The sequence below is a fragment of the Aquila chrysaetos genome, chromosome 4 (assembly GCF_900496995.4).
Source record: "Aquila chrysaetos chrysaetos chromosome 4, bAquChr1.4, whole genome shotgun sequence".
Lineage (NCBI taxonomy): Eukaryota > Metazoa > Chordata > Aves > Accipitriformes > Accipitridae > Aquila > Aquila chrysaetos.
In genome coordinates this window covers 40,726,266-40,741,666 of record NC_044007.1, presented here as the reverse complement: position 1 = coordinate 40,741,666, position 15,401 = coordinate 40,726,266, and the positions used below count along the sequence as shown (strand labels likewise).

At 38.8% G+C, this 15,401-nt stretch overlaps 1 protein-coding gene across 6 annotated transcripts in view; it reads left to right on the top strand.

The window, feature by feature from the left end:
- The window catches only part of CHD7 (chromodomain helicase DNA binding protein 7), a 132,993-nt gene extending 117,906 nt beyond the window's left edge, over positions 1–15,087 (top strand). For 3 of the 6 annotated variants that reach the window (XM_030011471.2, XM_030011473.2, XM_030011474.2), the window contains 15 exons: positions 2,289–2,378; positions 2,949–3,052; positions 4,423–4,552; positions 4,833–4,905; positions 5,116–5,170; positions 5,893–6,121; positions 6,290–6,498; positions 6,639–7,316; positions 7,728–7,888; positions 9,546–9,773; positions 10,000–10,443; positions 11,023–11,244; positions 11,662–11,802; positions 12,301–12,405; positions 13,197–15,087. In XM_030011471.2, coding sequence (XP_029867331.1) covers positions 2,289–2,378; positions 2,949–3,052; positions 4,423–4,552; positions 4,833–4,905; positions 5,116–5,170; positions 5,893–6,121; positions 6,290–6,498; positions 6,639–7,316; positions 7,728–7,888; positions 9,546–9,773; positions 10,000–10,443; positions 11,023–11,244; positions 11,662–11,802; positions 12,301–12,405; positions 13,197–14,150 — 3,823 coding nt within the window. In that variant the 3' untranslated portion in view covers positions 14,151–15,087. The remainder of the gene's footprint in view (positions 1–2,288; positions 2,379–2,948; positions 3,053–4,422; positions 4,553–4,832; positions 4,906–5,115; positions 5,171–5,892; positions 6,122–6,289; positions 6,499–6,638; positions 7,317–7,727; positions 7,889–9,545; positions 9,774–9,999; positions 10,444–11,022; positions 11,245–11,661; positions 11,803–12,300; positions 12,406–13,196) is intronic. The other 3 variants (XM_030011477.2, XM_030011479.2, XM_030011478.2) reach the window with 3 other exon arrangements.
- The last annotated feature ends 314 nt before the right edge of the window (positions 15,088–15,401 follow it).

Below are 15,401 nucleotides of genomic sequence, written 5' to 3'. Positions count from 1 at the left end.
TGTCCTAGTTCTTCATCTCAGTTTTGCATATTATATTCTCCATTACAGACACTGAACCTAACCCTTATCCCCAAAATACCTTGTTTTGGGGTTGGGGGGGAGGTTGTTTGCTTTTGGGGGTTAGGGGGTTTTGTGTTTTGGTTTTTGTTTTTTTTTTTTAAATTTACACTCTTCGTTGTATATATACCATACAGATGTAATGCAGTGTTACTGAAAGGTCGTCATTACTTTTGTGTTTTTAAAATATATTGTGTCTTACTAATACTGTGTATTGGAAATAAATTATTGATTTGAAAAGTACCTGTGGCCTGTCAATAGGGGGTGTGATGTGAAGGAGGAAAGGCATTTAAGGGGTTTGTTAGCTCATTTCCAGATGCTAACCAAGCTTAATTCTCAGCTGATGAAAACAGATACTTACAGAATTACGTTAGCAAGTGCACTTCCAAATAAACTGCTTTATGATTTTTTTTTTCTAAACTGTTACTCAGATCTGTTATTACATTTCACTTGCTCTTAAAGTAATTAAATTCTTTCCTGTAACACTATTTTAATCTCCCAGGTAACATGTCCTCATTACTTGTTATATCAGTTTGCAGATCAGACAAATTCATTTTTAAAATATTGCTCCTGTAATAATACAGTAGAACAATTACAAGGATTGGGAAGACTGGTAAATGTGCAAGAATGTTTTCAGTTGCTATCTTTTTCCTTCACTTCCCAGATCCACCAGGACTAAGTGAATTGTAGAAGCAACATGTTTAGCCCAGGTAAAATCAAACAGAGGTGGAAGCCAGTTAATAATTTGAGTAATTTCCTTCAAAAGGTAGCAGTAGCAATTGGCTTTATAAGAACTGGTGTCCTGTCCTTATGTAACATGTATGCTGTTTTAATGCATAGGACTCCTGAAAGGTGCAAAGAGCCTCTGGTTTTTGGTTGATGTTGGGGTTTTTTTCCTGCTCCTTTTCTTTGGCTTGGTGCAACAGCTGTTATTGCTTAATACTATGATAGAGACCCTCAACAGCTTATTTACATAGCCGCACAGGGAGCAGGGACACCTTACTGGTCCCAGTTATCACACATACAGAAAGAAGCATGTCTGACATGTTTTGAATTGCAGACATTGACCTTCATTCAAATCCCTACTCTTCCAAGGTTTACTTGGAAAACACATGTAAAACCGGGTATTGCTTTGGTTTCATCAGATCTCTAATGAGGAGCTCTCAAAACTGGTGGTGGTCTAAATTTTTCATGCAAGTGGGTGATCAGATTACTGCCTCCCTGGTCACCCTTGCTGTTCCAGGAGCAGCAGCAATTCAACAGTTGCCGTGATGGATTTGGGTACAGTGAGAGGGCAGGCTGAGTAATCTCCATCTTAGCCTGTAGTGATTTTACTTCATGAACTAGGCAGCAGGGGGTGCCCTGAATTGGGTAGACATAGGAGAGCAGGATTTTTTTTCAGGTAGATACTTTTTCTACAGAGATGACCTCTTTTCTAGTCTTGAAAAGCCAGTCAGCCATTCTCTTTCCTGCCAGCTTCAAGCATGACCACAACACCTGACAGCACTTCCAAAAACGACTGTAGTATTACAGAAACGGGGAAAAATAATATGGGCAATGAAGATTTTTCACTTCCTTATAGCAGTTAGGTTGTGCACAGGTGAAATTAAATAGCAGTTTGAACTATAAAGAGTAAAAATAGTTAATATCTCCCAAGGGAAATGGGGGATTATTTTTTTCCCCACCATTCTCGGAAGCAAAAAGTTGTATAATCTGAAAGACCTGACATTCCATATTGAGGGTTTATTGTAAGGTAGTAAAACCAGATTTTATATCTCGTTTATTCCTACAACTTCTGATGTGCTTCCAAAAATGGTATTAAGGCAGCAGCTGAGGAAATTTTATGAGATAATGAAGCAGAACAGTTACTGAAAGCCATCTGCTCAGTTGTTTACAAACTTGCTTCAATACTTCAGAGGCAGTGGTAGAGTACGTGTCTAAACTTCACAAGCTGCACTAGGTAGAACTAAATGAAATGCGCCGGGGCTGGGCTGAGCTGGGTCCCTCTCTGTGCAGTGTAAGCGGTTGCCAGGCAGGCCTGTTGGAAGCCAGCAGAAAGCACCACACAGAGGTGATTATGTGCCACCATCTGTCACGCTTCAAGCCTACCATACAGCATGGCTAATCAGCCTTGGCAGGATGATGGATGAACAGCAGCAGCTGCCAAAAGCCACTGTTGGCAAACAGTCCTGAAGTTAAGAACTTTTTCCCCCCTCTGCCTTCCTCTCCAGGGTCCTGCTGCGTGTCCGCATGCTGTACTATCTACGACAAGAAGTTATAGGGGACCAAGCAGACAAGATCTTAGAGGGTGCTGACTCAAGGTTAGTGCAAGTGCAGGTTTATTTTTTGCTTTAAGATGCTGGCTTTTATAAAGTACACGTACTACAATAATGCAGCCTTTAAAGGTTGTCACACTTTATCTCTTTAAATGTCTTTTCTCAAGCAGCCTTATTATTTTATGAAGCGCAGTGGGTAATTTTCTTGGGGGAGGAAACTATGTGGGAAATGACAGAAATGGATTTTCAGTTCTGCTAATATTGAAGAATTATTCTATCTCAATTTAAAAAATTTTTTTAAATGCTAAGACCTTAAATGAATCATATTTGGATAACCATTGGCATTCCACTCCCAATATAGGCTAATCTTAGGTTTTGGTTGTTTGTTTTTTTTTTTTTTCCTGTGGGGTTTTGGGGCTGGGGGGGGGGGGGGGGGTTGTTTATTTGTTTAACCATCCTAATTATTTTTGAAGGTATTTCAATTTCTGTGTTGGGTTTTGGGCTTTTTTCCCCCCTCAAAATTCATATTTACAGAACAGCGTGAACCACTTTTTTTGTAGAAAACATCTTTTTTCAGTAATACCTCTGAGAATGTATATAATGCTGTCTTCACAGTGAAGTAGATGTATGGATACCTGAGCCATTCCATGCCGAAGTTCCTGCAGACTGGTGGGATAAGGAGGCGGATAAATCCCTTTTAATTGGAGTATTCAAACACGGTAAGTGATGTCTCACTCTGAACAAAACTCAGTTGTAAAGCTTTCTGTGTGTAGGACTGTTCAGTCATAATATTAACAAGTATTGTTCCAAAGAACTGTTGGCTTGTATCTCCCTTTTTTTCTTGCCTGCGTTAAAAACCTAATATGAGCTGTAAATATCAGATGCTGTTTTTAAATGTTTGCAGAACATTTGAGAAGAAAACATTACTTTCTTGGCTGTAAATAAAACAAAACCATATTTGTTTAAATAATAGCCAAATAGTAAGATAGATCTCCATAAACTTTGCTTCTAGCACTGCTTCACTTGCTAACTCTGCCAACCAGTGTCAAAGTGGACGGTGGGCTTAACCTCTGCTATTAATCTGTACAAGTGCCTCCTGGGCTTTGTTCCAAGCAATATTTCACAAATGTCAGTGTTGAGAACTCCCGGCTCCCTTGAGTGGGATGCAGCCTTGTTAACTTTGAAAGGCTGGGGATGCAGAGCTGGCATGATATATACAGTGAGCGATTCCTGATTATAATCCCAATTCTCTGGAGGTCGCAGAGGTATTCTCAGCAGCCCAGCCTGACTAAAGGGGAGAATGATGGCTTATAAAACCTTTCATGATTACAGTTTGGCTTGAGGCTCTACAGCAGTTAGGAGCAGTGTGTTGTAGTACAAATCCTAATTGAATTGTGCTGTTCTGCCTATGTACAGCAGCTCTGTTTGCGGGCTCAGCTGAGGCAAGTCTAGTCTAAAAATCATTTTCCTGCAGTGCACTGTTGGGATCTGCCATTTTCCATCTAGTCAACTTGGGCAGTAAAAAAGCAAACAGCAGTTTGAAAACCATAGAGGGAACAGTGTCATCTTACTGACATGCATCATCCTAAACCTAATAAGACAGGTTCGTTGGCCTTACGTATAACCCATGTATACAGCATTTTTGCAGCCTAGATTGAGGGTTCCAGCAGGGCTGGAGCTATAGAAAATGCATGTGTGTGTGTGTTTCCATTCACATCTGCATGTTTCCAGTAGGGAGTATTGAATGTGGAGAACCACTGCGAAAGTTGTATAGAAAACTTAAAGAAGTTTTTCACTTGTGAAAGATTTTTACTTTACCTTATAAAGACATTAAATTGAATGCTTTCTTCAGTATCTACTATTTGCTAATGTTATTGATGTGAAAATGTTTCTGTGCTGATGGAATTTACCAATATGAAGAATTTCATTACATGAATGAAATGGTTGTTTCCAGCACAGTGACAACTCCTTTGTTTTATTTAAAAATAAATAAATGAATCAAAAAAATTGTACTTCTACTGCCTAAACCTATTCTATTCACAGTTGGTCATAGCTTTTAAAAAAAATTTGTCTCATGCTTTGCATGCAGGTTACGAGAAGTACAATTCTATGAGAGCTGATCCAGCACTGTGCTTTCTGGAACGGGTTGGCATGCCTGATGCGAAGGCCATAGCTGCTGAACAGAGAGGGACAGACATGTTAGCAGATGGCGGTGATGGGTAAGGAGGACATGAAAAAATTAATAAACTTTATCAGCATTGTATATGTTGGCATGAGTTCATATGTCATATTTTGCTTACATCTTGCCTGAGGATCTGAAGGGATCATATGATGTAAAAAGTACACAGAATTGTTTACACAGTTGAACATGAAATATAAATGTGTAACTTGGTACACCATACTGATGGCTTTTGTAGCTTTTTTTGCTTTTGTCCGAAAATCAGCCCCCTTTCAAAAACAATACATTTCTTGAAAATATTTCTTTTAAATGTTTTATAGTGGTGAATTTGACAGAGAGGATGAAGATCCAGAATATAAGCCAACCAGAACTCCTTTCAAGGATGAAATTGATGTAAGAACTTCCAACTTTCTGTAATTACAAATATATATAATTATACTGATTCTCGATGTTTATCAATGTGCAGTTCTTAAGTTTGAGAGCTACCGGATAAACACACCTTACAAAGATTGTTTGCTGCTGCGTTTGAGAGATGACTTTCTCCTGAAATGATAACATATGGTCAAAACTGAAAACTAAAATAACTTCTGTCTTCTCCCCAAGGAATTTGCAAACTCACCTCCAGAAGACAAAGAGGAGTCCATAGAAATACACCCAAGTAAGACTATAGCAAAGAAATTAAAAAGGCAAAAATGGACCATTTAGTGAAAGGTGGACTGTTTATATTACCACATGAGGGGATAGGTGGTGTTTTAGAAAAACACCACAGTAAACTTTTTACTGCCAAATCTCTTCATGCTTCACATCTTTCACAACAATTATTTACTGTCTCTGAATAATCCATAGTATGGCTTTCTGGGTTTCTAATTACATTAGAAATTGTGATGATGAAGACCGGATGTTTCATAATGCAGCCGTTGATGGTTTTGCCGAGATAATCTTGGAAGTTATAGATATGTTTCTTTCCTCAGTATGGAGGAAAATTGCCAAGTTTAAGTAAGAATAATAAAGTGGGAAATCATAAGCGTAGGTGTTTCCTCAGAGGCAGAATGGTCGTCTTAGTAATATATTTAAAGATGCATTGCATTAATTTAAATACTTAGAGTATTCATAATATGTTTGCATTCATAACATTGAATAATAACACTTGATGGTTATCTCTAAATGCTTCACAAGCATTTCTGAGTTCCTAGAGTTGGATGGTTTGATTCTATTTTTTATTTCCTACCAATGTAGTTATCCTGTTTCTAATTTGTTATGCACCGATATTAATGAGACATATGTCCTTATCTGATAAGCCAGGAATCCAGTTATAGCCATAGAAATTTTGAAATGTTTAGTGGTGGTTTTGCAGCACACAAATACTTCTCTATTCTCTAGACAAGCACAGTGAAAGCAATGCTGAGTTAGGCCAACTCTACTGGCCCAACACTTCAACCCTGACTACCCGTCTGCGTCGCCTCATTACTGCCTATCAGCGCAGCTATAAAAGGCAACAAATGAGGCAAGAGGCACTAATGAAGACTGACCGCAGGAGACGTCGGCCTCGGGAAGAAGTGAGGGCACTAGAAGCAGAAAGGGAAGCTATAATAACTGAAAAACGACAAAAGTGAGTTTCTCAGTGATATCTTTCTTTGAATCTCATTTGAGCTTGTGTGTCACCAGTACCGCTCTTCTGTTTTGAAAGAATAAACTAAAGGGGTTTGGCGGCATCCAAAATATGTTAGGACTCTCATTTATTCAGTGGCCTCACTTCTCTTGCTTCTTCCTTGACTAGATGGACAAGAAGAGAAGAAGCTGATTTTTATCGTGTGGTGTCTACTTTTGGAATAATTTTTGATCCTGTAAAACATCAATTTGACTGGAATCAATTCAGAGCATTTGCCAGGCTTGATAAAAAGTCCGATGAAAGCTTGGAAAAGTATTTTAATGGCTTTGTGAATATGTGTAGACGAGTGTGCCGAATGCCAGTCAAACCAGATGATGGTAAGTTTTAACTGACTGTAGAAGTTAACATGACTGTTATGAGACAATGGGACTGTTGAAACTTCATGCCCAGGTGTAATGATTTCAAAATGGGTGTACATTTAATCGATGTTAAACAATACAAATTGGTGTCGTTGCAGAACCACCTGATCTATCCACTATGATTGAGCCGATCACAGAAGAGCGTGCTTCTAGAACTTTGTATCGCATAGAGCTGTTGCGGAAAATCCGTGAACAGGTTCTCCATCACCCGCAGTTGGGGGAGAGGCTTAAACTTTGCCAACCAAGCTTGGACCTGCCAGAGTGGTGGGAGTGTGGTAAACATGACAAAGACTTACTGATTGGTGCTGCTAAACATGGAGTCAGTAGGACAGATTATCACATTCTGAATGATCCTGAACTCTCTTTTCTTGAGGCTCACAAAAACTTTGCTCAAAACAGAGGGACAGGTAATGCAAATACTGTCTCTTCTGTAAACCCTCTCGGTGCTGGCTGCAGTCAAACACCACCTATTGTCCCATCCACACCAGTACAAGAAGAAAAGACTACAGAACAAACAGAGTCTAAAGTTGAAGGGTCTGAAAATCCAGCAGCCAAAGAAAAGTCTGATATCAAAGAGGAGACAGATATTGCGGATAAGGACACTAAACCGAACTGTGATGCTGAGGCTGAGCCTGGTTCTGTTAAATGTGAATTGAAAGACATAGAAATGAGTACAGACGTAGACCCAAAATCTATTTCTGAGAAAGGTTCAGAAGAAGATGAAGAAGAGAAACTGGATGATGATGATAAATCAGAAGAATCCTCCCAACCTGAAGGTAACGTGCTGGTCACATTAATTCTGTGTGCTTAGCGTGAGGCCCACAGCTGTTGTAACTTGTGCCAGCTGGTAAGTGGCGCACAGAGCCATTATGGAGCTTGGGATGGGCTACATGTAGCAGTTCCTCTGCCCTTCCGCATATCAGGTGGCTAGATAAGCTTTCATAAAAACCATCCAGCATCAGCGGGGTATTCCCCCACAAGGGATGATTTCCAAGATAGCTTACTGAGCCAATAAGCTTGGTCTCTGTGCCAAATGCAGAAGGCTAAGGCTCTGCTGTAGTAATTATTGAACAAAAGCCTGAGTTAGAAATGTTGTGTCAAGCCTGGTTGTCTTAACCTATCTAGTTAGGTTGACATTGGGTGGTTGGGAACTTTGTAGTTAATGCCCGGTCATGGTTGTTATTCAGCAGGAGCAGTTTCTCAGGGTAAGAATTTTGATGAAGAAAGCAATGCCTCTATGAGTACGGCAAGGGATGAAACACGTGATGGATTCTACATGGAAGATGGGGATCCCTCTGTGGTTCAGCTGCTTCATGAGAGAACATTTGCCTTCTCTTTCTGGCCTAAGGTTGGTTAGGGGTAGAATGGCATGTGTCTTTATCAATACAGATAAAATGTGGGAAATGTGTTTGCAAAATAACAGCGAGCGTTGTATGATTCTGCACTTCTGGTGAGCAAGGGACTTTTTTCTATGAATGATTTGTGGAATAGCATTTTATTCTTCAATTTCATACAAATTAGCAGAGGAAATGAAAGGAATTGCTTTACTGTAAATTGTGTAATTTAGTAAAACAACAAACTACTGACAGACATGAGTTCCTCATAGGCTCCATAACTGTACGTCAGCAGAATCACACCTCTCGCGCCTCTTTTATTGATGGAAGCAAACTTACAATTTTGAATTACGGATTTCATCTGCAGAGCATTCTGCAGTGTTGAGAGCAGAGATTTTGTAAGATCACCTTTTTATTTTGAGGTGAGGAGATTGTAGAGAAGAGTATTGGTGACCTACATGATCTAAGCCATTATGTAATGTTGACAGATGTAATTGTATTAAGGTATCGTGCAAACATTAAGCAGCAGTTTTAGATAGGTTAAAGCTATATCTTATTTTGGTAACAATGCATAAATTTATCTAATATAAAATGTTTTTAAAAATATGAAACCGTAACCTTGTAATAAATCCATACATAATTTAGTACTCTCCTTTGCAGTAAGGGTAGAGAGAGAAATAAAGTAGTAATAGTCTTAAGCTTACTAATCACCATAACAGGGCCATCTGGTTTGGGACAGGGGGGCAGGGCAGGGGGACCTTGCTCTTAATAGGCTTATTCCTGGGGAAAGCAAGCAGTCTGTTGCAGCTGCTGAGATTTGCTAGTGGCTTTTGCACTGTTTAGCTGTTCAGGAAGCTAACTGATGCTCGTATTCCCTAACCAGCAGTATTTCTCATAGTTCTGAAGTTTCTGCTACTTCAGGCAGGCTAGCATAGAATGTGCTTGAATACTGAAATTGAAAAAATCAAATGATACTCTTCTTTGCTCTCAGCATGTATTTTGGAAACGTGGACTAAAATCTTATTCCAGTCATAGTGTAAAACTAAAACAAAAAATCCTTCATCTGTATAGGTTCAGCATAAGTAGACTAATAAACATAATTAGAGATTTTTAGTGTACACGCTTCAGTGAAATTTGAAGTGATAATGGGCGTGGAATGAAAATTGACATTCATTAGATGTCCCTAGGTTGGTGCCCGTTTCATAATGTTGAACTTTATTAATAGTGACGCTAATGAGGATCCACTTCCTAGGACGGAATTGCAGATCCAGCCTCTTGGATCTCAAGAACTGCAGCTTTAAGATACTGATTGCAGATGTTTTCCCTTCCTAACTTGAGATTTTCCTAACTACTGAAGTTTTGCAGTGTAAAACAATAGTGAGTTTCTGTTAAATTTGTCAGTTAGTACAGTGTTGTACAGAAAACTTGGTCTGTCTTTCTCCTTCCCCCCCCCCAGTTTAAATGCAGCTTTTAAATTTTAGTGATGTTTTATTCTACAAAATTGTCTGTATTAGCTTCTTGTAAGGTGATCAGTTTATCCTGACCTGCAAGAATAGTTGTTTTTGAATGTATTTCTTAAGCTTTGGAAGCTGGACTGTGTCGTTATACTCATTTGAGTTTAAATGGCAACTTTCACACTGAAGATTCATTACGTACTTTTCCTTTCTGCAGGATCGAGTAATGATCAACCGATTAGACAACATCTGTGAAGCAGTGCTGAAAGGGAAGTGGCCAGTAAATAGGCGCCAGATGTTTGATTTCCAGGGGCTCATACCTGGGTATACTCCAACAGCTGTGGACAGCCCTCTACAAAAAAGGAGCTTTGCAGAGCTCTCCATGGTTGGCCAAGCCAGCGTCAGTGGCAGTGAAGATATCACTGCTTCTCCTCAGTTATCAAAGGCAAGGCTGCATCTTTTTCTTACATAGAACATTTTATCTTGCATGCGTTCCTTTTGCATAATAGAAAAAATAAAAAAGTAGCATTTCTTTAAATAAAATAAGAAAAAAATGTTTCTTTGAATAAAATGAAGGCTTTGTTTTCAGAGTTATATGTTTGGACTTTTATTTTAAATTCAGCACAGCAATAGAGCTTTGCTAATGTTTGGAAATGCTCATTTTTCATTAGGAAGATGCACTCAATTTATCGGTTCCACGTCAGAGAAGGAGGAGACGAAGAAAGATTGAAATTGAGGCTGAGAGAGCTGCCAAGAGGAGAAATCTTATGGAAATGGTTGCCCAGTTACGTGAGTCTCAGGTGGTCTCAGAAAATGGACAAGAAAAGGTTGTAGATTTATCAAAGGCCTCACGAGAGGCAACAAGTTCTACCTCAAATTTTTCATCTGTTACTTCAAAGTTTATCTTGCCTAATGTCTCCACACCTGTGTCTGATGCCTTTAAAACTCAAATGGAGCTGCTGCAAGCAGGTCTTTCACGCACACCCACAAGGCATCTACTAAATGGCTCTTTAATAGATGGAGAACCGCCCATGAAGAGGAGGAGAGGAAGGAGGAAAAATGTAGAAGGGCTTGATCTGTTATTTATGAGCAACAAACGGACATCATTGACTGTAGTAAGACAGCAACCTTTTTGTCTCATATTTGTTCTTCTGTGTCTAGTACTTTCTGAATGTGAGTTGAAAGTGGTGTTATACTCTCCCTAATAGTAATGTACAGTTTTTACCCAATCAGCTTTTTATTTGTGTTTAGAGCTGTTATTTTTGCACCAAACAAAATGTTGTTCACATTAAGTTTTTACTCTAGCAAATTGTAGCTCAGTTTTAAGTAGCTTGTACTTTCAAAAAGACTTTTTTTTTTTTAACAAAACATAATATATTTATAACAACATGCATTTTGAGGCTTAAGTATGTCTTTCTTACTGTGTAGAAAAAGGAAGGTCTTGGGGGCCATTAACTGGAAATGCACAAAAACTGCTCTGTCTTTAGCTGTATGTTCTTTAATGTTCAAGGATGCTAAATTTACAAAATTCCCTAATGCAACAGTATTGCTTTACATAGTATGAATATTTAAATCCCATTAACTCTTGTGTATGCAAAATCTCCTTGAGCATTTAGCTTCAGTCCCTGAAATTATTTCTCCCAGGTAACTGTTCTCTTGAAGTGAGAATTAATACAGATGTTTAATGTTTTCAGGAGGATGCAGAAGTGACCAAAGCTTTTGAAGAAGATATGGAAGCCCTACCAGCAAGGAACATTCCATCTCCTGGTCAACTGGACCCAGACACTCGCATCCCTGTAATCAATCTAGAGGATGGGACCAGGCTGGTGGGAGAGGATGCTCCTAAAAACAAGGATTTAGTTGAATGGCTTAAATTGCATCCTACTTACACTGTAGATATGCCAAGTTATGTACCAGTAAGTATGTGATTCTAAAAGCATTTTGTATTATATTAATACAGAAGTTAATTCTGATGTCTGTAAAACTAATTTCCTCACATTGGGCGTAGTCATTTGATTTTGTAACTATTGTTTTTCAGTAGAGGTTTTCTCTTTAGCTTCACTTAGTATAGTATCTAAACACCCAAGTGGCACCGGAGTGTATGGGTTGCTTTTCCTTTCTTAATATTTGTATATAACAATGTGTTAAAACAGTATTTGTGTCAAGTTCTGCAGAATTTTCTTCATCTGATAAGAAAAAAGATTTTTCTGAGATTATCTGAGGGTAAAGTAATTGGCCCCTTCTTAAAATTGTTGTGAGATGGTGTTCCATGATTGGTGATTTTTGTCAAGAAAATGAAAAAATAAAAAGCAATACATTTCTCTTCTTTCCAGAAGAGTGCAGATGTGCTGTTTTCCCCATTTCAGAAGCCGAAACAAAAACGACACAGATGTCGAAACCCTAATAAACTGGATATAAACACCTTGACAGGAGAAGAAAGGGTACCTGTTGTAAATAAGCGAAATGGAAAGAAGGTAAAAATTAAGTTAGTTCAGTGGAGGTCTTTAATAATGTCTTTGCATGTGGAAAGCAGGTTTTCTATTCCAAGCTTTCCTTTTAAAAGTTTAATAATTTGTCACCGGCAGTTATTCTTACTGTAATGTACCACCCAGTTACTTTAATTCCTTCTTCGTTCTTCGGATAAGTTCATATAAATCACTTGAGTAAATAGCTCTTACTTTTTGAAACTATATAGCACATTTTTGCTTATATCAGGTACAAATTTCATTACTAGCCCTGCCTAAGCTGCAGCGTTTTACTATATATTTTTAAAACATGATCTTCTCAATTCTATTACCATTAGCTGGTCTCCATGTAGTTTTCCACAGTCTGAACTGAAAGTCTTCACTGCCATCCTTCAGAGATTAAAGTGCACAGATAGAAAATGTCCATATAAATAGTTGTTTGGTTTTGGGTTGGTTTTGGGGGGGTTTTGGTTTTTTTATAAGTATTAACCTTGTCTTTTGCATTAGATGGGTGGAGCTATGGCCCCTCCAATGAAGGACTTACCAAGATGGCTGGAAGAAAATCCTGAATTTGCTGTTGCTCCGGATTGGACTGACATTGTTAAACAGTCTGTAAGTGAAACTCTCATTCCATGCTTCACTGTAGATTATAGTACGGAAAAGTTGAAGGATGTGTAAACTGATTGTTAAGTCTTTATCTCGTAGCTGGTTTTGAGCTGAGGAAATTGTAGTGTCTGGGTGAGAGTTACCCAGCTTGGGGTGGGTGGTGATAGGAGGCTGCTGCAGAATGGGATTGAAGTACACTCAAAAAATCAGCTGCAGTAAGGGAGCCTTCAGCATTTGTTTTGCATTATTTTTTTCTTGCAAACAACAATCCTTAATAAACACAGGTATTCATACATCAGGAACTATTAAGAAAATATTTGTCATATTCATAACAGAAATAGAATTCATCATCTTGGTAACAGGCGGCATCAAAGGATTAGGTTTTCTGCCTTTTATTTTACAACAGTTGTTTGAAAATAAAGGGTACAATTCTGCAAATACTCATTTGAATAAAATACTACTATACTGAAGTTCAGCATGAAGTACAAAGGTATAAACTCGTAACTGCAGTACATCAGGGTGGGTTCTTTTTAATGAAGCTACAGAGTTGGAGCATGTGTTGTTTTAATGTGTTTAAATGTAAAAAATCTGTGACTTTGCTGTCTTCAGTTTTTCTTACATGTTCTACTGCCATTCACTGTAGTAGCTAGCGAGTCACGATTTGCCAGGGTTGAAAAACAAACCAGTTTTGGAGTATGCTGAAATCCTTTCGGTTTCTTCCATCGTTGTCAGTTAACTGCTGAAAGGTATAAAAGCTAACTGAGAATAAAGCTTGTTTTTTCGTGTCCCCTTTTCAGGGTTTTGTTCCAGAGTCCATGTTTGATCGTCTTCTCACTGGACCTGTTGTGAGGGAGGAAGGAGCAAGCAGAAGAGGAAGAAGGCCAAAAAGTGAAATTGCCAAAGCAGCTGCAGCAGCTGCTGCTGTAGCATCAACTTCGGGAATCAACCCACTACTAATGAACAGTCTGTTTGCTGGAATGGACCTCACAAGCCTCCAGAACCTACAGAACCTGCAGTCTCTCCAGCTTGCAGGCCTCATGGGCTTTCCACCAGGGCTAGCAACAGCTGCTGCTGCTGGGGGGGATGCTAAAAATCCAGCTGCCATGTTGCCTCTGATGTTGCCAGGGATGGCAGGATTGCCCAATATGTTTGGACTAAGCGGATTGTTGAATAACCCGATAACGGCTACTACTGGAAATGCCACTACTGCTTCCGGTCAAGGAGAGACTGAGGATGGCGCTTCAAAAGCTGAAGAGAAGAAAAATGAGAATGAAGAGGAGAACAAAGACTCTGAGAAAAGCACAGACACTGTTTCTGCTACTGACTCTGCAAATGGATCTGTCAGTGCTGCTACTGCGGCGACTACCGCCACTGTCACCACTACCACCACCAACAACACTGGATTGCCCACAAACCCTCTGGCCTTCAATCCTTTCCTGCTGTCTACCATGGCTCCTGGCCTCTTCTATCCATCTATGTTTCTACCTCCAGGACTGGGAGGATTGACTCTGCCCGGTTTCCCAGCACTAGCAGGACTTCAAAACGCAGTGGGCTCCAACGAAGAGAAGGCTACTGACAAAACCGAAGGAACTGCCTTTAAAGATGAAGAAAATCTCGAAGGCAGTGATGCAGAGGAGAGCCTTGATAAAACTGCAGATTCCTCCGTTTTAGAAGATGAAATAGCACAGGGTGAAGAATTAGACTCACTTGATGGGGGGGAAGAAATAGAAAACAATGAAAATGATGAATAACCAGTACCAGTTACAGTTAAAGTGTTTTAAACTTTTGACAAGTGGTAGTCCTACTGTTTACACTCACAGTTAATGTCCATACTTAGTTTTTATAAGCTGTTCTGTAACATAGTGTAGCAAAAAAAAAAGTTCAAGTCATGTTATACAGATGTGTCAAAAGGTATCTTGGTCATTAAGTATTGTGCAGTGCATTATTTATTATCCCTAGGAGAGATGAAATTTGAGAGGTGATCATGTCTTTTTAAGGAAATTGACATAATGCTCTGCTTTTTTTTTTTCTTTTGGTACCATTGGTATTATGAATTAAGCAGCAATTTGTAATCAAGTGGCACTAATAGAAGGAAGTGCTGCTTAAAGGAAGGATGAAGTTATATATTTAATTTTTTTATTTTTTTTTTTTTTTTTGCTGTGAAGGTCAAGATGAAATTTACCATACATATCGTACTCGCGCTTCATTTTGACTGTATGGGAGTTCACCCGCTCACATGCGCGCACACACCCACACACACACTCTCTCTCTGACAATCTTCATGATAGTGTGAATGTCTCTGTCTTGAGACGCAGCAATAATAAGGCAGCTGTTGAATGTGAAGAGTACCTTTTGGAAATTAACCCGCGAAGAAGGTTCTTACAGGATAAAGCTACAGTTTAATCGTCTCGTGATCTTGTAATGCACTGGTATAAACAAAAAGAAAAAAATCAGGTACCTTTTTTAAATTAAAGGACTTTGTTACTTTAGCCACAAAGCTAAACAGCATTACCTCAACTCTAAACTAGCCTTGAAGTTTACAGACATGACTTTGTAAATGTATTGTTTTTCTTTGTTGTGATGTCTTTTTATTTTTTTTCTTTGGAAACTGCTATCATGTAAGATAAGATGTAAATTGCTGCCAACTGTAGTAATGATGCTTTTAATAAAAGTGACCCATGATATGCAGAGATGTAATTATAGAATGTAGTGTTTAGGGACATCAAAACTGGTGTTTGCTTTCTGTATTTGCATTGTGGCTTTTTTATAGCATTTTTCTGCTATATTCTTTATAGATTAGTGGCTGTAAATGCTGAACTGATTGTCTTCAAGGGGCTAGGCAGGAAGAGAAACCTTGAATTACCTTCATATTTTCCACTCTAAGTAACTCTACAGAAATGCAGACTAAAAACCCTACTTTACTCCTTCAAAGGGGCATGAGAGACTGAGAATACTTTAAAATGTGTTCAGCATGTGATAATGTGGTACACTAAAGAACAAAA